General features: G+C 43.6%; 1 protein-coding gene across 1 annotated transcript in view; it reads left to right on the forward strand.

Moving 5' to 3' along the window:
* The window catches only part of LOC124260264 (alpha-mannosidase 2x-like), a 139,757-nt gene that overhangs the window by 81,013 nt on the left and 36,058 nt on the right, over positions 1-22,686 (forward strand). The window contains exons 8-17 of the mRNA XM_046694517.1: positions 2,250-2,427; positions 8,279-8,481; positions 8,791-8,973; positions 9,256-9,364; positions 14,892-14,959; positions 16,749-16,914; positions 17,286-17,419; positions 17,526-17,625; positions 20,740-20,862; positions 21,056-21,167. Coding sequence (XP_046550473.1) covers positions 2,250-2,427; positions 8,279-8,481; positions 8,791-8,973; positions 9,256-9,364; positions 14,892-14,959; positions 16,749-16,914; positions 17,286-17,419; positions 17,526-17,625; positions 20,740-20,862; positions 21,056-21,167 — 1,376 coding nt within the window. The remainder of the gene's footprint in view (positions 1-2,249; positions 2,428-8,278; positions 8,482-8,790; positions 8,974-9,255; positions 9,365-14,891; positions 14,960-16,748; positions 16,915-17,285; positions 17,420-17,525; positions 17,626-20,739; positions 20,863-21,055; positions 21,168-22,686) is intronic.

Below are 22,686 nucleotides of genomic sequence, written 5' to 3' on the forward strand. Positions count from 1 at the left end.
TAATATAGGGGCTCACTGTGGTTGAGATACACAATGTAAATATAAGATCTCAGAGAGATGTACAATGTTAATATAGGAGCTCAGTGTGGTTGAGATACACAATGTAAATATAAGATCTCAGAGAGATGTACAATGTTGATATAGGGGCTCACTGTGGTTGAGATACACAATGTAAATATAAGATCTGAGAGAGATGTAAATGTTAATATAGGATCAGTGTGGTTGAGAAATATAAGATCTAGATGTACAATGTTAATATAGGAGCTCAGTGTGGTTGAGATACACAATGTAAATATAAGATCTCAGAGAGATGTACAATGTTGATATAGGGGCTCACTGTGGTTGAGATACACAATGTAAATATAAGATCTCAGAGAGATGTACAATGTTGATATAGGGGCTCACTGTGGTTGAGATACACAATGTAAATATAAGATCTCAGAGAGATGTACAATGTTAATATAGGAGCTCACTGTGGTTGAGATACACAATGTAAATATAAGATCTCAGAGAGATGTACAATGTTGATATAGGGGCTCACTGTGGTTGAGATACACAATGTAAATATAAGATCTCAGAGAGATGTACAATGTTGATATAGGGGCTCACTGTGGTTGAGATACACAATGTAAATATAAGATCTCAGAGAGATGTTCAATGTTAATATAGGGGCTCACTCTGGTAGAGATACACAATGTAAATATAAGATCTCAGAGAGATGTACAATGTTAATGTAGGGCTCACTGTGGTTGAGATACACAATGTAAATAAAAGATCTCAGAGAGATGTACAATGTTGATATAGGGGCTCACTGTGGTTGAGATACACAATGTAAATATAAGATCTCAGAGAGATGTACAATGTTAATATAGGAGCTCAGTGTGGTTGAGATACACAATGTAAATATAAGATCTCAGAGAGATGTACAATGTTAATATAGGGGCTCACTGTGGTTGAGATACACAATGTAAATAAAAGATCTCAGAGAGATGTACAATGTTAATGTAGGGCTCACTGTGGTTGAGATACACAATGTAAATAAAAGATCTCAGAGAGATGTACAATGTTGATATAGGGGCTCACTGTGGTTGAGATACACAATGTAAATATAAGATCTCAGAGAGATGTACAATGTTAATATAGGAGCTCAGTGTGGTTGAGATACACAATGTAAATATAAGATCTCAGAGAGATGTACAATGTTAATATAGGGGCTCACTGTGGTAGAGATACACAATGTAAATAAAAGATCTCAGAGAGATGTACAATGTTAATATAGGGGCTCACTCTGGTAGAGATACACAATGTAAATATAAGATCTCAGAGAGATGTACAATGTTAATATAGGGGCTCACTGTGGTAGAGATACACAATGTAAATATAAGATCTGAGAGAGATGTACAATGTTAATATAGGGGCTCACTGTGGTTGAGATACACAATGTAAATATAAGATCTGAGAGAGATGTACAATGTTAATATAGGGGCTCACTGTGGTTGAGATACACAATGTAAATATAAGATCTCAGAGAGATGTACAATGTTAATTTAGGGCTCACTGTGGTTGAGATACACAATGTAAATATAAGATCTCAGAGAGATGTACAATGTTAATACAGGGGCTCACTGTGGTTGAGATACACAATGTAAATATAAGATCTGAGAGAGATGTACAGTGTTGATAGAGGGGCTCACTGTGGTAGAGATACATAATGTAAATATAAGATCTCAGAGAGATGTACAATGTTGATATAGGGCTCACTGTGGTTGAGATACACTATGTAAATATAAGATCTCAGAGAGATGTACAATGTTAAGTGTGGTACAGCTTGTTCAGCTTGACCTGAGCTACTCTACATATGCATGACCCAGGAGGTCAAATGGCACAAACAGCAGGTCGAGTTAACCTCATTAAATAGGGGAGCAGAGAATGTTAAACGGCGACCTTGTATCGGCTCTTTGGACATGTTGACAATCAACTGACAGAGGAGCACCCCTTCGCAATAATAGAACCAACCAGTTGTGACACGGTCACGCAAGGCATTAGTATTCACTTGATCAGGTCAAGCTGAACAAGCTGTAGTGTGGTATATATTGTCAATATAGGGGCTTAATGTGAGAGAGAGAGGAAGATTCAAGAGGGTGCTTCAATGTATAGGTAGTCAATTTATGTATACTGGTGTGCCATCAGAATGGTTTGATTATGGGTTTGAATACCGGTTGCGGTACAGAAAGTGGTGTGTGTTGCAGGTCCTTGACCTTGTTGGACCAGTATCGGAAGAAGGCCCAGCTGTACAACACAAATGTGCTGCTCATCCCCCTGGGAGATGACTTCCGCTATGACCAGGCCGATGAATGGGACAAGCAGTACTCCAATTACCAAAAAATATTCAACTATGTCAACTCCCATTCAGAACTCAACACTAAGGTATTCACTGATGTACCGTGCTGTTTGATTGACCAGGTTAGAATTGGTCTTCAGCAACCCATGCTTGTCATAAGAGGCGACTATCAGGATCGGGTGGTCAGGCCTGCTGACTTGGATGGCATATGGCATTGTATCTCAGTTGTGTAGATCAATGCTCATGATGTTGATCACTGGATTGTCTGGTTCAGATTCAATTATTTACAGACCGCCACCACATAGGTGGTATATTGCTGAGAACAGCATTTAACAACCAACAATCATCAATGATTGACCAGTGGTCAAATCGGGAATAGAATGTGTATGGGATTTACATCAGATTGATATCTTCCGCCCAGACTACCCGATACATTGTCTCATTTCACACACTCATGTTCCGACAGATGCAGTTTGGTACATTGTCTGACTTCACACACTCATGTTCCGACAGATGCAGTTTGGTACATTGTCTGACTTCACACACTCATGTTCCGACAGATGCAGTTTGGTACATTGTCTGACTTCACACACTCATGTTCCGACAGATGCAGTTTGGTACATTGTCTGTGTTCCGACAGATGCAGTTTGGTACATTGTCTGACTTCACACACTCATGTTCCGACAGATGCAGTTTGGTACATTGTCTGACTTCACACACTCATGTTCCGACAGATGCAGTTTGGTACATTGTCTGACTTCACACACTCATGTTCCGACAGATGCAGTTTGGTACATTGTCTGACTTCACACACTCATGTTCCGACAGATGCAGTTTGGTACATTGTCTCACTTCACACACTCATGTTCCGACAGATGCAGTTTGGTACATTGTCTGACTTCACACACACTCATGTTCCGACAGATGCAGTTTGGTACATTGTCTCACTTCACACACTCATGTTCCGACAGATGCAGTTTGGTACATTGTCTGACTTCACACACTCATGTTCCGACAGATGCAGTTTGGTACATTGTCTCACTTCACACACTCATGTTCCGACAGATGCAGTTTGGTACATTGTCTCACTTCACACACTCATGTTCCGACAGATGCAGTTTGGTACATTGTCTGACTTCACACACTCATGTTCCGACAGATGCAGTTTGGTTCATTGTCTGACTTCACACACTCATGTTCCGACAGATGCAGTTTGGTACATTGTCTCACTTCACACACTCATGTTCCGACAGATGCAGTTTGGTACATTGTCTCACTTCACACACTCATGTTCCGACAGATGCAGTTTGGTACATTGTCTCACTTCACACACTCATGTTCCGACAGATGCAGTTTGGTACATTGTCTGACTTCACACACACTCATGTTCCGACAGATGCAGTTTGGTACATTGTCTGACTTCACACACTCATGTTCCGACAGATGCAGTTTGGTACATTGTCTCACTTCACACACTCATGTTCCGACAGATGCAGTTTGGTACATTGTCTCACTTCACACACTCATGTTCCGACAGATGCAGTTTGGTACATTGTCTCACTTTCACACACTCATGTTCCGACAGATGCAGTTTGGTACATTGTCTGACTTCACACACTCATGTTCCGACAGATGCAGTTTGGTACATTGTCTCACTTCACACACTCATGTTCCGACAGATGCAGTTTGGTTCATTGTCACACACTCATGTCTGACAGATGCAGTTTGGTACATTGTCTCACTTCACACTCATGTTCCGACAGATGCAGTTTGGTACATTGTCTGACTTCACACACACTCATGTTCCGACAGATGCAGTTTGGTACATTGTCTCACTTCACACACTCATGTTCCGACAGATGCAGTTTGGTACATTGTCTCACTTCACACACTCATGTTCCGACAGATGCAGTTTGGTTCATTGTCTCACTTCACACACTCATGTTCCGACAGATGCAGTTTGGTTCATTGTCTCACTTCACACACTCATGTTCCGACAGATGCAGTTTGGTACATTGTCTCACTTCACACACTCATGTTCCGACAGATGCAGTTTGGTACATTGTCTCACTTCACACACTCATGTTCCGACAGATGCAGTTTGGTACATTGTCTCACTTCACACACTCATGTTCCGACAGGTGCAGTTTGGTACATTGTCTCACTTCACACACTCATGTTCCGACAGATGCAGTTTGGTACATTGTCTCACTTCACACACTCATGTTCCGACAGATGCAGTTTGGTACATTGTCTCACTTCACACACTCATGTTCCGACAGATGCAGTTTGGTACATTGTCTCACTTCACACACTCATGTTCCGACAGATGCAGTTTGGTACATTGTCTCACTTCACACACTCATGTTCCGACAGATGCAGTTTGGTACATTGTCTCACTTCACACACTCATGTTCCGACAGATGCAGTTTGGTACATTGTCTCACTTCACACACTCATGTTCCGACAGATGCAGTTTGGTACATTGTCTCACTTCACACACTCATGTTCCGACAGATGCAGTTTGGTACATTGTCTGACTTCACACACTCATGTTCCGACAGATGCAGTTTGGTACATTGTCTCACTTCACACACTCATGTTCCGACAGATGCAGTTTGGTACATTGTCTGACTTCACACACTCATGTTCCGACAGATGCAGTTTGGTACATTGTCTCACTTCACACACTCATGTTCCGACAGATGCAGTTTGGTACATTGTCTGACTTCACACACTCATGTTCCGACAGATGCAGTTTGGTACATTGTCTGACTTCACACACTCATGTTCCGACAGATGCAGTTTGGTACATTGTCTGACTTCACACACTCATGTTCCGACAGATGCAGTTTGGTACATTGTCTGACTTCACACACTCATGTTCCGACAGATGCAGTTTGGTACATTGTCTCACTTCACACACTCATGTTCCGACAGATGCAGTTTGGTACATTGTCTGACTTCACACACTCATGTTCCGACAGATGCAGTTTGGTACATTGTCTCACTTCACACACTCATGTTCCGACAGATGCAGTTTGGTACATTGTCTGACTTCACACACTCATGTTCCGACAGATGCAGTTTGGTTCATTGTCTCACTTCACACACTCATGTTCCGACAGATGCAGTTTGGTACATTGTCTCACTTCACACTCATGTTCCGACAGATGCAGTTTGGTACATTGTCTCACTTCACACACTCATGTTCCGACAGATGCAGTTTGGTTGCAGTTTGGTACATTGTCTCACTTCACACACTCATGTTCCGACAGATGCAGTTTGGTACATTGTCTCACTTCACACACTCATGTTCCGACAGATGCAGTTTGGTTCATTGTCTGACTTCACACACTCATGTTCCGACAGATGCAGTTTGGTTCATTGTCTCACTTCACACACTCATGTTCCGACAGATGCAGTTTGGTTCATTGTCTGACTTCACACACTCATGTTCCGACAGATGCAGTTTGGTACATTGTCTCACTTCACACACTCATGTTCCGACAGATGCAGTTTGGTTCATTGTCTCACTTCACACTCACTCAGTTTGGTACATTGTCTCCTCATGTTCCCGATGCAGTTTGGTACATTGTCTGACTTCACACACTCATGTTCCGACAGATGCAGTTTGGTACATTGTCTGACTTCACACACTCATGTTCCGACAGATGCAGTTTGGTACATTGTCTCACTTCACACACTCATGTTCCGACAGATGCAGTTTGGTACATTGTCTGACTTCACACACTCATGTTCCGACAGATGCAGTTTGGTACATTGTCTGACTTCACACACTCATGTTCCGACAGATGCAGTTTGGTACATTGTCTGACTTCACACACTCATGTTCCGACAGATGCAGTTTGGTACATTGTCTCACTTCACACACTCATGTTCCGACAGATGCAGTTTGGTACATTGTCTGACTTCACACTCATGTTCCGACAGATGCAGTTTGGTACATTGTCTGACTTCACACACTCATGTTCCGACAGATGCAGTTTGGTACATTGTCTGACTTCACACACTCATGTTCCGACAGATGCAGTTTGGTACATTGTCTGACTTCACACACTCATGTTCCGACAGATGCAGTTTGGTACATTGTCTGACTTCACACACTCATGTTCCGACAGATGCAGTTTGGTACATTGTCTCACTTCACACACTCATGTTCCGACAGATGCAGTTTGGTTCATTGTCTCACTTCACACACTCATGTTCCGACAGATGCAGTTTGGTACATTGTCTGACTTCACACACTCATGTTCCGACAGATGCAGTTTGGTACATTGTCTGACTTCACACACTCATGTTCCGACAGATGCAGTTTGGTTCATTGTCTGACTTCACACACTCATGTTCCGACAGATGCAGTTTGGTGCAGTTTGGTACATTGTCTCACTTCACACACTCATGTTCCGACAGATGCAGTTTGGTACATTGTCTGACTTCACACACTCATGTTCCGACAGATGCAGTTTGGTTCATTGTCTCACTTCACACACTCATGTTCCGACAGATGCAGTTTGGTTCATTGTCTCACTTCACACACTCATGTTCCGACAGATGCAGTTTGGTACATTGTCTGACTTCACACACTCATGTTCCGACAGATGCAGTTTGGTACATTGTCTGACTTCACACACTCATGTTCCGACAGATGCAGTTTGGTTCATTGTCTGACTTCACACACTCATGTTCCGACAGATGCAGTTTGGTTCATTGTCTGACTTCACACACTCATGTTCCGACAGATGCAGTTTGGTACATTGTCTGTTCCGACACTTCACACACTCATGTTCCGACAGATGCAGTTTGGTTCATTGTCTGACTTCACACACTCATGTTCCGACAGATGCAGTTTGGTACATTGTCTCACTTCACACACTCATGTTCCGACAGATGCAGTTTGGTACATTGTCTGACTTCACACACTCATGTTCCGACAGATGCAGTTTGGTTACATTGTCTGACTTCACACACTCATGTTCCGACAGATGCAGTTTGGTACATTGTCTGACTTCACACACTCATGTTCCGACAGATGCAGTTTGGTACATTGTCTCACTTCACACACTCATGTTCCGACAGATGCAGTTTGGTACATTGTCTCACTTCACACACTCATGTTCCGACAGGTGCAGTTTGGTACATTGTCTCACTTCACACACTCATGTTCCGACAGATGCAGTTTGGTACATTGTCTCACTTCACACACTCATGTTCCGACAGATGCAGTTTGGTACATTGTCTCACTTCACACACTCATGTTCCGACAGATGCAGTTTGGTACATTGTCTGACTTCACACACTCATGTTCCGACAGATGCAGTTTGGTACATTGTCTCACTTCACACACTCATGTTCCGACAGATGCAGTTTGGTACATTGTCTGACTTCACACACTCATGTTCCGACAGATGCAGTTTGGTACATTGTCTCACTTCACACACTCATGTTCCGACAGATGCAGTTTGGTACATTGTCTCACTTCACACACTCATGTTCCGACAGATGCAGTTTGGTACATTGTCTCACTTCACACACTCATGTTCCGACAGATGCAGTTTGGTTTTGGTACATTGTCTGACTTCACACACTCATGTTCGACAGAGTTTGGTACATTGTCTCACTTCACATGCATGTTCCGGTATGCATTGTTGTCTCACTTCACACACTCACACACTCATGTTCCGACAAGATGCAGTTTGGTACATCTGTTCACACTTGTTCCCGACAGATGCAGTTTGGTACATTGTCTCACTTCACACACTCATGTTCCGACAGATGCATTTTGGTACATTGTCTGACTTCACAGACTCATGTTCCGACAGATGCATTTTGGTACATTGTCTGACTTCACACACTCATGTTCCGACAGATGCAGTTTGGTACATTGTCTGACTTCACACACTCATGTTCCGACAGATGCAGTTTGGTACATTGTCAGACTACTTTAACACTCTCTACAAGACAATGGGGGTAGATGCAGGAGCTCAGCCGAAGGGCATCCCTACGCTCAGTGGAGATTTCTTCACGTATGCTGACCGTGATGATCACTACTGGAGTGGGTACTTCACCTCCAGGCCCTTCTACAAACACCTGGACAGGCTAATGGAAGGTCATCTGAGGTGAGTGATTACTTGCAAGAGGCCAACAAGTTGATAGTGGGTTATCCCACGTATGTGTGTTCCTTTGGTGAACCTGATTTTCAAACATAATTACCTGTAATAATGCTGATGACAAAACTTCATGGATGATCAACTTCTTTATTTTGACAATGGTGACATTTCGGGTTAGATTCTTATACCGCATGCATGCTTGAAAACGATCATCCATGAAGTTTTGTCATCTCTATACGACCAACTTCTAGAATGCCACTTATGTAATAATGCTGCTGTTTTCACTGCTGTTGACCTCTGCTGTTATGCTGCTTGTAGGTCAGCTGAAGTCATATTTTCCATGGCCCAGTCATATGCTAGGAAGTTTACGTCATCAGCTTTTCCATCAGTGGAGATGATGAGCCACCTGGTGACGGCGCGGCGGGCACTGGGGCTGTTCCAGCACCACGACGGCATCACCGGCACCGCCAAGGACTTTGTGGTAGTGGACTATGGCAACAGGTCAGTTATAGTCAGGCTTCTGTTGGTCTTGGTTCATGTTACAGTTGTGGACAGTAAATACACAGGCCATTTTAGATTTCTGTGTCTTCAATGTGATGTGTATTTATGATATGCATTTATATGTGTGTAAGCTTGGTCTGGCAGCTGAAAAATACCACTGCAATGGTAAATTTTAACTCACTCACACACCCACATCCACACACACCCACACTACCCTACACAAGACTCACTCACTCACTCACTCACTCTTCAGTAGGTGAGGATACACTTTTTGTGTTGTAGGATAGTGGAGTCCCTAGCTAACCTGAAACGCTTGATAGTAGAGTGTGCCACATACCTGCTGGCTGCCGAGAAGAATGACTACAAGGACAAGACATACTACTTCAATGTGGTCAGTTCCATTTAGCAACTTTGGTATGTATGTCAACTTGGAGATGTCAGGAGGCGTCTTTGTAAAGCATGTTATTTTTTTCTTATCCTGACTCATGATCTTTTGCTTATCTCCCTTTCCTTTTTGAATGGTAGTGGAACACTACAGTCCCTTGAAGTTCACGAAGCGGACGTTAAAATACACTCATCCACGAGTTACCTCCCTTTTGCCCTTTTCCGAGCAAACAGTCATGTGACCAGCCTTACTTGTCACTCTCTCCCTTTTCGCCAAAGCGGATGGTTGGGCGAGCACTGGAGGCCCTTATATGGCATTATATCCTTTTCATTTAGGTCCTATTCTTCAAAATTATGCAGTATATGGATTTGGCAATAACTACTACGTATTATTTGTAAAAAATTTGTAAAAATTATTTGTATATATATGTCATAAATTCATCGTAATGTAACTTTGTTTACATTTCATGAAATCTTGCAGTGTTTGCCCGGCACAGGTTATCTGTGGCTGATCCTCACCCCCAGTGCCCTTCTTGCACAAAACCATGTTCTTCCAGCTTGCGCTGTACTTATTGTGTTGATTTATCAAATCTTCAATTTAATCAATATTTGTCTTATATCTATAGACGTGCCATGGATCGGGTGAGGAAGTCATCTCAAGTCACGGCTGATAAAACAGGAGATCAGCCTACAAACCGTATGTTGCTTGCTACTGCTGAAGTTCATAATACTGGTGCTATGTTTAGTATGTTGCAGGGGCAGTCTGCGGGTACGGGTGCATAGAAAAAATCGGCTACAACGCAGTTCACCCTGACTCAAGCTAAGAAAAAGACGTTATCTTCTACTACATTGCAGAAGAAAACATCTGTTACCAGATCGGAGGGTAAATCTATGCGTGCTAGTAAGTCAACGCAGCAGAAATCCTTCAACAAAGAGATATTACCTCAACACGAAGTGGACGTTTTTGATGACCCCCCATTACTTCTACCCGAAGTACCTACGAGATCAATCGACTTCTACAACTACTAGATCGTCCCCTGCAACGGTCACAGCAGGCCAGCTTTTTGACAAACTACCACCTACTTCTCAATGGAGTGAAGTTGAGGCGCAGAACTCATCAGCGTTTGCGAACGCTTCATCTACACCACAGCAGCGTCAACCAATGCAGAACTTCGACCCGGGCAAATTTATGAGACAATTCACCAACCAGATGATGGCCATGATGGAACGTAGGTTTGAGGAAGAAGTGAAGGCTCGGCGAAGCCTCTCATCTACTGACACTGTGCGCAAACCTACGGACCTGCGTGAACCTACTCCTCATAGAACTACGTCTCAAGACTACGTTGGCGAACATACACCTTTGCGAAGGTCTCCACAGTCGGACGACTCTGTCATCTTAGAGGAGGATAGAAGAGATGAGATGCCTACTCACAGCTCTACATCCACGAACCCTCAACGTTCAATAACATTGAAGGATCCATCTCCTACACCTAGCCGCTCTAGATTGAGATTTCATATCTCTCACAGACGTGGGGCGGTGGGGGTAGCCTAGTGGTTAAAGCGTTGGCTCGTCACACCGAAGACCCGGGTTCAATTCCCCACATGGGTACAATGAGTAAAGTCCATTTCTGCCGTCCCCTGCCATGATATTGCTGGAATATTGCTAAAAGCGGCGTTCGCGAGGTCACTCATCACGAGACAGAGGTTCGCAAAGAGAAGGCTCACATCACAAAAGTTCGCGAAGGGATACATCTAGCGACAGACGTTCGTGAAGAGATAGCTCACATCACAGAGGTTCGTGAAGAGATGAATCTACAGATAGAGGTTCGCGAAGAGAGCACTCTCAAGATAGACGTTCTCATAGGGAGGAATCTTCAGATACAGGTTCGCGAAGGATGATGAAGGTTCGAGAATGGAAACAGGTTCGCAGATTGATGAGCCGCAGAGGCCTAGCTCTAATAATCAGGAGACTCTGGATCAGCAAGCAGACTTCATGTTCCCAGACTCAGAGGTTACAGCGTGGATTGCCAACGGGTTGAACTTGGAGTCTCCTTCTAAGGATAAAGATGAAGTCTACACTTATATGATGCGCAACGACGACTTTGACTCCGTCACTATCCCGCCGATTGAACCTATAGTCAAGGTACCCTCTAACCTACGCACAGCTTTCGCGAAAGCATCCAAGTACCAGAGTCAGCATTTGCCATCATTTAATGTGAAGAGATTCCCCTTACATCATATGGATCCATTTACAAAGGCGCCTGAATGGGATGACAACATAAAGCTAGTCAACGACTCCCGAAACAAGATGTATAAAGTGGAAGATAAAAAGTTATCTCAACAAGGAGGTCCTTCTTTGGGTTGGCCAGGTCCAGAGCCATCAATGAAGCATTGATCAATAAATTCCAGAATATGAAGTCAGAGTTTGAACCAAAACAAGATCTGCAATTTCTGGGGATAAGGTTTATCACAACACAGAATCGTATTGTCGTCCCAGAAGATCGTTGGGTCAAGATACAAGCCATGATTCCACCAGCAGTTATCTCTCCGTTAACACTACAATCATGGCAAGTTCTACTCGGTCTACTAACCTCGGCGCAGGACTTGACTCGCACAGGAAGGTTACAACTAAGACCGCTGCAACGGTTCCTGACAAAACATCTAGACAGCGTCGACCCTATCTTGCTGCCAGACAACCTCAAGAGGTATATACTATTGTGGACGCACAGGTCGAATGTTTGCGGAGGGACCTATTTACAAGAGCCGGCCTTCGACTCACATCTCTACGTAGACGCTTCGATACAAGGCTTGGGGGAGCATCTCAAAAATCAAGATGCATCAGGAAAGTGGTCCAAAATAGAGCAGCATCTTCACATCAATCTGCTGGAGATGAAAGCCATGATCAACGCCTCTACAACTATGGTCGAGCTCGCTGAACAACAAAATGCTGATGGTCCACATGGACAACTCTACAGTGGCATTCTCCATAAATCGGCAAGGATCCACAAGGTCTCCAAGCCTGCTACAGCTCACATTCCAGTTGTTCCACATCATGGAGGAAGCAAACATTTGGATAAAGGCGTGTCACATACCCGGAGCCAAGAATGTACTTGCAGACGCTCTCTCCCGACCACTGCACCCCTCACCTACGGAATGGATGCTCCATCCACAAGCGTTCTGGCTCATCATAAGGGAAATAGGATCCCCTAGCATAGACCTGTTTGCCACAAGGTTCAACAAACAACTACAGACGTTTGTCTCACTGGTTCCAGATCCTCAAGCCTGGGCAACAGATGCACTGAGCATATCTTTGGAAGGACTAAACGCTTACGTGTTTCCACCCCGATATTACTACCGGAAGTACTGTTAAAGATCAAACAGACAGGTGCTACAAGTGACTTTGGTCACGCCATACTAGCCAGCGAGAGTATGGTTCCTAGACCTAATAGAAGATCTCGGAAGTCCAACAATCAAGTTACCAGATTGGCCGAACCTACTCATACATCCGCACACCAAGCAAGTCCACGGGAACCCGACAGCGTTCCAGCTACACGTGTGGACCGTATCAAAACATGTTTGAAGAAAAGAGGATACTCCGCGGGTGCAGCCAAGGCAGTAATGCTAGCGTTACACTGATCTACTCGTAACCTGTATGATGACAAGTGGCTGAAGTTTGAGACTTATGCAAGGCGGAAAGGCTTCACTGCGATGAAAGCTACTCATCCTCAAGTAGCGGAATATCTGTGTCATCTTAGACAGACCAGACATCTGAAAGGTTCGACATTATCTACGTATCTCGCCGCCATCAGTACAGTGATTACCATGAAAAGAGGCATCAAGTTGACGAAAGTACCAGAATTACTTGCTCTGGTGAGATCTTTTAAACTGGAATACAAGCAAAAGAAGTTCAGAGCTCCGGCCTGGGATCTGAATGTAATGCTATGTCATCTTACGAGTGATGCATACGAACCTCTAGACCAGACTACCTTCGAGCTGCTGACACAGAAGACTCTGTTCCTGCTTGCGCTAGCCACGGCAGCTCGAATATCAGAGATACCTGCGCTGGACTTTGGTCGAACCAGATTCGACAAGGGGCAACATGCTGCAGTTCATCTAGGACTTAGATGGGACTTCATTGCCAAGAACCAACTACCTGGTCAACCAGATAGACAGTTCCATGTACCAGCGCTATCTACAATCCACGGCCCAGAGGATATAGAAGACCTATCCTTGTGTCCTGTCAGAGCCCTGAAGATATATCTTCAAAAGACTGAGACAAGGAGACAAAAATTCAACCGCCTGTTCATCCCATTATCAACAGAGACATCAGCAGAAGTCTCAAGAATGACGATATCGTTCTGGATGAGAGCCGTCATATTGAGAGCCTATAAAGCAGCAGGACTAGAACCGCCTAGAGCTTCCAACCCACACGAAGTCAGAGCACTGGCGTCAACACTGGCTCTGCACGGAAATTGCTTTATACCAGCAATTATGGAGGGCTGCTTTTGGAAATGGGACACAGTGTTTGCCAACCACTACCTCCGAGACATAGCCACTGAAGACGTCTCAGGCATTCACCAATTTGGGCCTCTTGTTGTAGCACAGCAACTAACGGTTCCTCAAAGGCTCTGAGTTGGAAAATCTCACCCTTTATCACATTGACTTGTTGATAACTAATACTAAGGAAAAGTATTAGTTTGAAAGTCCATGCGCACAGTCTAGGACAGGCTAGCATGAGTGATTAAAGATCCTGTACGGGTAAAGATCTTACCTGTACGTGAAGGGGTCGCAACTCATTTATGATAAAGATCTTATCATAATCTATGGGTTGTTATAAGATATCTAGTAATAAGAGGATACTAGTTTATCTGTTGCCACATGAATCAACATGATTCAACTTGTCTGAGACTGAAGTAAGACAAGAAAGTGGTCCCCCTGAGTTATAACGGAATTTGGAAGAATAGGATCACGGAAATGCCGTTTCGCAGTTCCCATGGGGGGGATACAGGACGTATCTAAGGACAGCTGATGAATCAATGAAGTGGCTTGACCCACCACCAATCTTTCGGATTCTATAAGCAAAAGATCATGAGTCAGGATAAGAAAAAATATGTAATTTTTCAAGTAAAATTGATATTTTTATACTTATCCTGACTCATGACGAGAAGACCTCCCAACCTCCCCGCTGAAGACACTTTGGATTTCACAGCAGATCCAAGTGCAGGGGCAGAAAATCAGGAGAGAGTGGCAAGTAAGGCTGGTCACATGACTGTGTGTGCGGGAAAAGGGCAAAAGGGAGGTAACTCGTGGGTGAGTGTATTTTTACGTCCGCTTAGGGAACTTCAAGGGATTCAAGTGTTCCACTAAAATTTGAAAAGGAAAGAGAGATAAGCAAAAGTCATGAGTCAGGATAAGTATAAAAATATCAATTTTACTTGAAAAATTAGATTTTTGTGAAGGAGTCACAATGAAGGTGTGAGGAACTGTTTCTATGATGCCTGGTTTGTGTGAAGCTACCTTTGTTTATGTTACAGGATGAGTTAAGGGAATCCCATGATTCTTTGCCAGACAAGACCATGATGGAGTTATCTGAGAACTTCAGGTGAGGGATATTTATTTTCTGTTGTTTACAATGCATATCTTGTTATTTGTATAACCATTTTTCACCTGGAACCTACTTTACATCAACATTACAGATTGTCAGATGAATCACATCAACATTACAGATTGTCAGATGAATCACATCACCAACATAATAGATTGTCAGATGAATCACATCAACATAATAGATTGTCAGATGAATCCCACCAACATAATAGATTGTCAGATGAATCCCACCAACATTACAGATTGTCAGATGAATCCCACCAACATTACAGATTGTCAGATGAATCACATCAACATAATAGATTGTCAGATGAATCCCACCAACATAATAGATTGTCAGATGAATCACATCAACATAATAGATTGTCAGATGAATCACATCAACATTACAGATTGTCAGATGAATCCCATCAACAGTACAGATTGTCAGATGAATCCCACCAACATAATAGATTGTCAGATGAATCCCACCAACATTACAGATTGTCAGATGAATCACATCAACATAATAGATTGTCAGATGAATCCCATCAACATTACAGATTATCAGATGAATCACATCAACATTACAGATTGTCAGATGAATCACATCAACATTACAGATTGTCAGATGAATCCCACCAACATATTGTCAGATGAATCCCACCAACATAATAGATTGTCAGATGAATCACATCAACATAATAGATTGTCAGATGAATCCAACCAACATAATAGATTGTCAGATGAATCACATCAACATAATAGATTGTCAGATGAATCCCATCAACATTACAGATTGTCAGATGAATCCCATCAACACTACAGATTGTCAGATGAATCCCACCAACATAATAGATTGTCAGATGAATCCCACCAACATAATAGATTGTCAGATGAATCACATCAACATTACAGATTGTCAGATGAATCACATCAACATTACAGATTGTCAGATGAATCCCACCAACATAATAGATTGTCAGATGAATCCCACCAACATAATAGATTGTCAGATGAATCCCACCAACATAATAGATTGTCAGATGAATCACATCAACATAATAGATTGTCAGATGAATCACATCAACACTACAGATTGTCAGATGAATCACATCAACATAATAGATTGTCAGATGAATCACATCAACATTACAGATTGTCAGATGAATCACATCAACATAATAGATTGTCAGATGAATCACATCAACATAATAGATTGTCAGATGAATCACATCAACATAATAGATTGTCAGATGAATCACATCAACACTACAGATTGTCAGATGAATCCCACCAACATTACAGATTGTCAGATGAATCCCACCAACATAATAGATTGTCAGATGAGTCACATCAACATTACAGATTGTCAGATGAATCCCACCAATATAACAGATTGTCAGATGAATCCCACCAACATAATAGATTGAACATAGAGATTTTTTCTGGGTTACAGAATAAAAAGGAGATGTAACCCAGAAACAATCTCTATGTTCATCAAATATCTTCTAAAATGCCAAACAAGCATCTAACATAATAGATTGTCAGATGAATCAGACACGGCTGACTCTGAAATATGCGGAGTTCCAAGGTCATTTGCATGTTATCTCATGCTAAGAACCAACTCACGTCCTGGCTGCTATAGTCTAAGGGAAATAACTCTAGCCTATCAGAAAAGCGTGTCTGAAGTTGCCTTATTATATCATATCTGGGGTTGATCTCAAACATTACGGTTTGGTTTGATTGTCTCAGCGACAGTGTAACATAAGAATCTGATGCTGTTTGAATTCACCTGTTGATAGGTCAGTGATTCTGTACAACTCCATGGCTAACAAGCGAGTGGAGGTGGTGAAAGTGTTTATCAATGCTGTGGATGTCGAGGTCCAAGACCCAACAGGCAAAGTCATTCACTCTCAGATAGAGCCGTTCTGGGCAGACACTGACAGCACTGCAGGCATGAAGTACAAGGTATGTTAATTGTGTCTCAGATAGAGCCGTTCTGGGCAAATACAGACAGTCAGTGCAGGTTTGAAGTACAAGGTATGTTAATTGTGTCTCAGATAGAGCCGTTCTGGGCAAATACAGACAGTCAGTGCAGGTTTGAACTACAAGCTGTGTGTTGAATATATGTGGGCTTAGATAGCGGCGAGTCTTGGGATTGACTACAACTCCTGTCATGTGTGTGTGTCTTGATGAGGAACGGTCAGTTTTCTTGTCATTATCAATGTCAGTGGCTTAAGTGGCAGACTGGGGTCTAAAGGTGATTCTGGTACACCATGGTTGTGTTTCATGTACGTTGTGTTTTATGTTTCCACTAACTGCAGTGTGGTTGTTTCCAGCTTGCCTTTGTGTGTGAGTTACCTGCCCTTGGTGTGGCCCGCTACCAGATCCGCCGAGTTGCCCCTGCCTCCAACCCCAGACACCACAGGGTAGAGATCAAGCTGATCAATGCCCAGCCAACACAGGCCATTGTGTAAGTTTATACCTGCCACTCTTAAGATTCCTAATATTGGCTAGCTGTAACTAGCTGTTCTACGTATTACATTCTGAGGATGAGCAGGGATGTGTTTCTTTTTCAGGCCATCTTTTCTTGTGAAACGTGTGACTGACTCAGCTGATTTTAGTCTGGAGAACGTTTACTTTAAAGCTCGATTCTCTGGGACTACTGGGTTGTTGAAGGTAAGAAATGGTTACATATTTTTCCTTATCCTGACTCATGCTTATTGCTTGTCTTCTTCTTCTTGCGAACATAGTGGAACACGTGTATCTCCCAATTGAAGTTCCCTTCAATTAAAAAATCACTAATTAGTACTCACCACGAGTTACCTCCCTTCGACAAGCATGGGAACGAGGGCGCCACCTGAACCCATGTGCCTCACTCTCTCCTCCTTCGCCCAGTGAGCTGGACGTGAGAGCGCCTGTGTCTCCCAACACACTATATCCTTTATTTATATTTAGTTAAGTACCTCTTATATTCAGTTATAGAAGTGTAACTAGTATCCTTATTCAACTTGCATTGATTATTAGTCGTGTTTCTGCTGTTTTATTCACGGTTCGCCGTGTTTGTTCAGCAGTTTACGCTCATGAGAATCTACACAGGTTGTAAACTACGTTATTCCACTACCGATCCACATTTAAAATGCCCTAGTTGCATTACTCCATGTTCTATTGTTTCTCGTAAATTATGTATTAATTTACCAATTTCTGCCTTTGATAAATATTTATGTTCCGTTTTGAGACGGAAGGCAGATAAATCTCACAAACAATCTTCAGTCATGGCTAATAGATCGGAAGCTATTATACCCTGTCAACTGTTGACTGACGACCCGTCACCGGCTGGTGGCATGCCGGAATTTCCCTCATGGGATAAGCGTGGGACGGAGTCCGCTATGTCCAAGAAGCAACCTGCATCTCAAGACATTCCGTCTTCTCAGTCTAAGACTAGGAAAGCATCCACATCATCTCAACGTACGCTTCGAACCCCCAGGTCCACAGCTTCGTCAAAAGGGAAATCTACGAAAACTACAAATAATTTTGCCTCCGATATACTACCTGTCTCAGAATTATGTTTATATGATGATGACATTCCGATTATCATTCCAGATGTACGTCATAAGAAACGTCCAGTATCTGCTACCGTCACAACAGTCAACCCCCCAGGGTTCAACGTTCAACCGGCACAACTACCTATGTTAAGAGAAACAGTACTTACTCTACTAAACAAACAGGCCTTAGAAGTTCTGGATCAACGAAACATCGTACCAGGTTTCTACTCCCCAGTTTTCCTATTGCCCAAGAAAAATTCCAAGGAGAAGTTTCGTCTCAGATACAACATGAGCATCTTCAACAGAGAATATCTATGCAAACCTCCAACGTTTCGCATGATACACTTACCGCAACCTCGGCATTTAATTCGTCCCAAAGATTACATGGCCTGCATAGATTTGCAAGACGCATATCTACACATTCCGATTCATCCCAACTCAAGGAAATATCTAAGATTTATCCTAGATGGGAAACATTACCAATGGAAGGTTCTTCCCTTCGGAATCACATCGGCCCCTTGGGTATTCACAAGAGTGACCAAGCCTATTGTCTCATACGTACATCGTCAAGGTCTTCGCAGCGCCTTTTACCTAGACGACGGTATACAAGTGGATCCAGATCCACAGCGTCTCAGACTACAGCTGAATTTTATAATCAAGCTACTAACACAATTAGGATGGTTAGTAAATCTACTCAAGTCAGACCTAGAACCAACGCAAGATCTGCAATTTCTAGGTATACGATTTCTAACAGCTCAGAATCGTATTGTAGTCCCGGAGGACAGATGGATCAAGATCCAACAACTTATTCCTCAAGCCCTACTCTCTCCGTTACCACTACGACAGTGGCAGAGCCTATTGGGACTACTCACATCAGCTCAAGACTTGACAGTCAGAGGCAGGCTTCAATTACGTCCGTTACAAGTCCTCATCAATGGTCATCTCGAGGACCCTCTACCATTCAGTCTACCAGATTATGTCAAACCACATCTACTCTGGTGGACCAAGAGATTGAATGTTTGCGCAGGCGTCTCCTTAGTAGAGCCGGAAGCAGTCATAAACGCCATAAGTCACTGGAGCAACATACTACAGAACGCTCAGTTGATGGTTCACACAGACAATTCAACAGTGGCATTTTATGTGAACAAACAAGGTTCAACAAGGTCACAGAACCTACTGACTCGAAGTTTCAGACTGTTCGATTTAATCGACAATCTAAACATACACGTCAGAGCTTGCCACATTCCAGGAGCAAAGAATGTATTAGCAGACGCTCTCTCTCGGCCACACCAACCGTCGCCGACAGAATGGATGCTCCACACAGAGATATTCAATCAAATAATCATGGAAATAGGATCTCCACTGATAGACCTATTCGCCACTTTCGATTCAACAAGCAACTGACAACATTCGTTAATGCCAGTGCCAGACCCACTAGCATGGGCAACGGACGGCTCTAAGCATATCGTGGGAGAGACTCAGCGCTAAGCGCTTTCCCGCCTCAGCGTTGATCCCACAAGTCTTACAGAAAATCAGTCAAACGCAAAGCCTCCATCTGATTTTAGTCACATGCCTCTACTGGCCAGCAAGAACTTGGTTTCCAGATCTCATTCAAGTAATGGGAAAACCAATTCTTCAGCTCCTACAACGCCAATCTATTGATACATCCGCGACACCAAACAAGTGCACGAAACACCAGAAGCATTCCAACTTCATTATGGATTGTATCAAGGCATGTCTGAATAAGAGAGGTTATTCTGCCAGAGCGGCTAAAGCAGTCACACTTGCACTCATTAACTCAACTTCGTGGAATCCTGCGATGACAAATGGCACAGTTTTGTCAATTACGCTGCTAAGAAAGGATTTACAGCCAGATATGCTACACATCCTCAAGTGGCAGATTTCTTATGTTATCTACGGCAAACTAAGAATCTAAAAGGCTCAACCTTGTCCACTTATCTAATTGAAGGAACTTCAATTGGGAGATACACGTGTTCCACTATGTTCGCAAGAAGAAGAAGACAAGCAATAAGCATGAGTCAGGATAAGTATAAAATATTAATTTTACTCTAAAAATTTCATTATTATAGAGAGTTAACGTCAGACCTTTTGATGCATGGTCAAATGCCTTGCCCTCATGGCCCTATCCACATGAGGTTAACCCTGTTACTGCTGAAGGTTATATACGGAAACAGAGCTGCCCACAGTCACATTGTACAGGTTCCACTTTCAACACTTTTTCTTTCAGACGATGACAACCAAACCAGACTTGGTAGAACACAAGACTGAGACTGAGTTTGTCCTGTATGGAACCAAAAATGCTAAGGAAAAGTCTGGAGCCTATTTGTTCCTGCCTGATGGTGTGGCCAAGGTAGGGCTTATGGGCAGAACCTCATTCACACATGCTTTGGTCAACAGTTTTAGGTTTCCTACCGGTGATGATTCCTCCAGTAAGGTGTAGCAATTCTGTGACACTACACATTGCTTCCGTAATGTTTAATGATTCTGTGAAACTACACCTTACTTCAGTACAGTAATGATTCTGAAACATTTCTCTATTTCAGCCAGTGAACATTGTTGGCCCCTTGGTGCGAATTATCACGGGTCCTATCTTGTCCGAAGTTCATGTCTTCACACCTTATGCAGAACACGTAGTGCGGGTCATGAACTCCCCAGGTACAAACACTGAACCTGTCAAACTACTCTGTTGCATAAATGGTAAAATAAGACTAGGCAAACTTAAAAGTCTGAAATATTTCTGTAAACCAGTGAAGTGAAGCACATGCACATAGCATTGTTTGCTGACTGACAAATGACATCTTGTCTGGTCTGAAGGAAGGAGGGTGGGTATTACTGGAGCAGTGGGTGATGTCTGGTCTATAGGAAGAAGGGTGGGTATTACTGGAGCGGAGGTGATGTCTGGTCTAAAGAAAGGAGCTGAGGTGATGTCTGGTCTAAAGGAAGGAGGGTGGGTATTACTGGAGTGGTGGAGGATGTCTGGTCTATAGGAAGGAGGGTGGGTGTAACTGGAGCGGAGGTGATGTCTGGTGTAATGGAAGGAGGGTGGGTGTTATTGAAGCGGAGGTGATGTCTGGTCTAAAGGAAGGAGGGTGGGTATTACTGGACTGGTGGGTGATGTCTGGTCCAAAGGGAGGAGGGTGGGTGTTACTGAAGCAGAGGTGATGTCTGATCTAAAGGAAGGATGGTGGGTATTACTGGAGCGGAGGTGGGTGATGTCTGGTTTAAAGGGAGGAGGGTGGGTATTACTGGGGCGGAGGTGATGTCTGGTCTAAAGGGAGGAGCGTGGGTATTACTGGACTGGTGTGTGATGTCTGGTCTAATGGAAGGAGGGTGGGTATTACTGGAGCGGAGGTGATGTCCGGTCTAAAAGGGAGGGAGGAGGGTGGTTGTTACTGAGCCGGAGGTGATGTCTGGTCTAAAGGGAGGAGGAGGGTGGGTATTACTGGACTGGTGGGTGATGTCTGGTCTAAAGGGAGGAGGTGGGTATTACTGGAGTGGAGGTGATATCTGGTCTAAAGTCCTAAAAGGGAGGGTGTCTGGTAAAGGAAGGAGGTATTCATGTCTGTAAAGGAAGGGAGGTGGGTGATGTCTGGTCTGGAAGGAAGGTGGGCCACTGGAGCGAGGTATGTCTGGTCAAAGGAAGGGAAGGTGGGCCAGCCTGGTGTTGGTGATGTCTGGTCTAAAGGATGGAGGGTGATGTCACAGTGGTGGGTGATGTGGAAAGGAAGGAAGGTGGGTGATGTACCGGGAGCGTGGGTGATGTCTGGTCTAAAGGGAAGAAGGTGTCTGGAGTGGTGGGCCATGTCTGAAAGGCAGGAGGGTGGTGCAAAGCCGGAGGGATGTCTGGTCTAATGGAAGGAGGGTGGTGTAACTGAGCGGAAGGGAAGGAGGGTGGGGTGTTACTGGGCCGGGAGGGGTGATGTCTGGGCTAGGAAGAGTGCGGGTGTAACTGAGCGTGTGGGTGATGTCTGGTCTAATGGAAGGAGTGGTGGGTGTTACTGGAGCTGCGGTGGGTGATGTCTGATCTAAAGGAAGAAGGGTGGGTGTTACTGGGTGAGGGTGATGTCTGGTGTAAGGAGGGCCGTGTAACTGGAGCTGTGGGTGATGTCTGGATCTAAGGGAAGGGAGGTGGCTATGTCTGGTGTAAAGGAAGGAGGTGTGATGTCTGGTCTAA

The sequence above is a fragment of the Haliotis rubra genome, unplaced genomic scaffold (genome assembly GCF_003918875.1).
Source record: "Haliotis rubra isolate DU_JTF1 unplaced genomic scaffold, ASM391887v1 Scf758, whole genome shotgun sequence".
NCBI lineage: Eukaryota > Metazoa > Mollusca > Gastropoda > Lepetellida > Haliotidae > Haliotis > Haliotis rubra.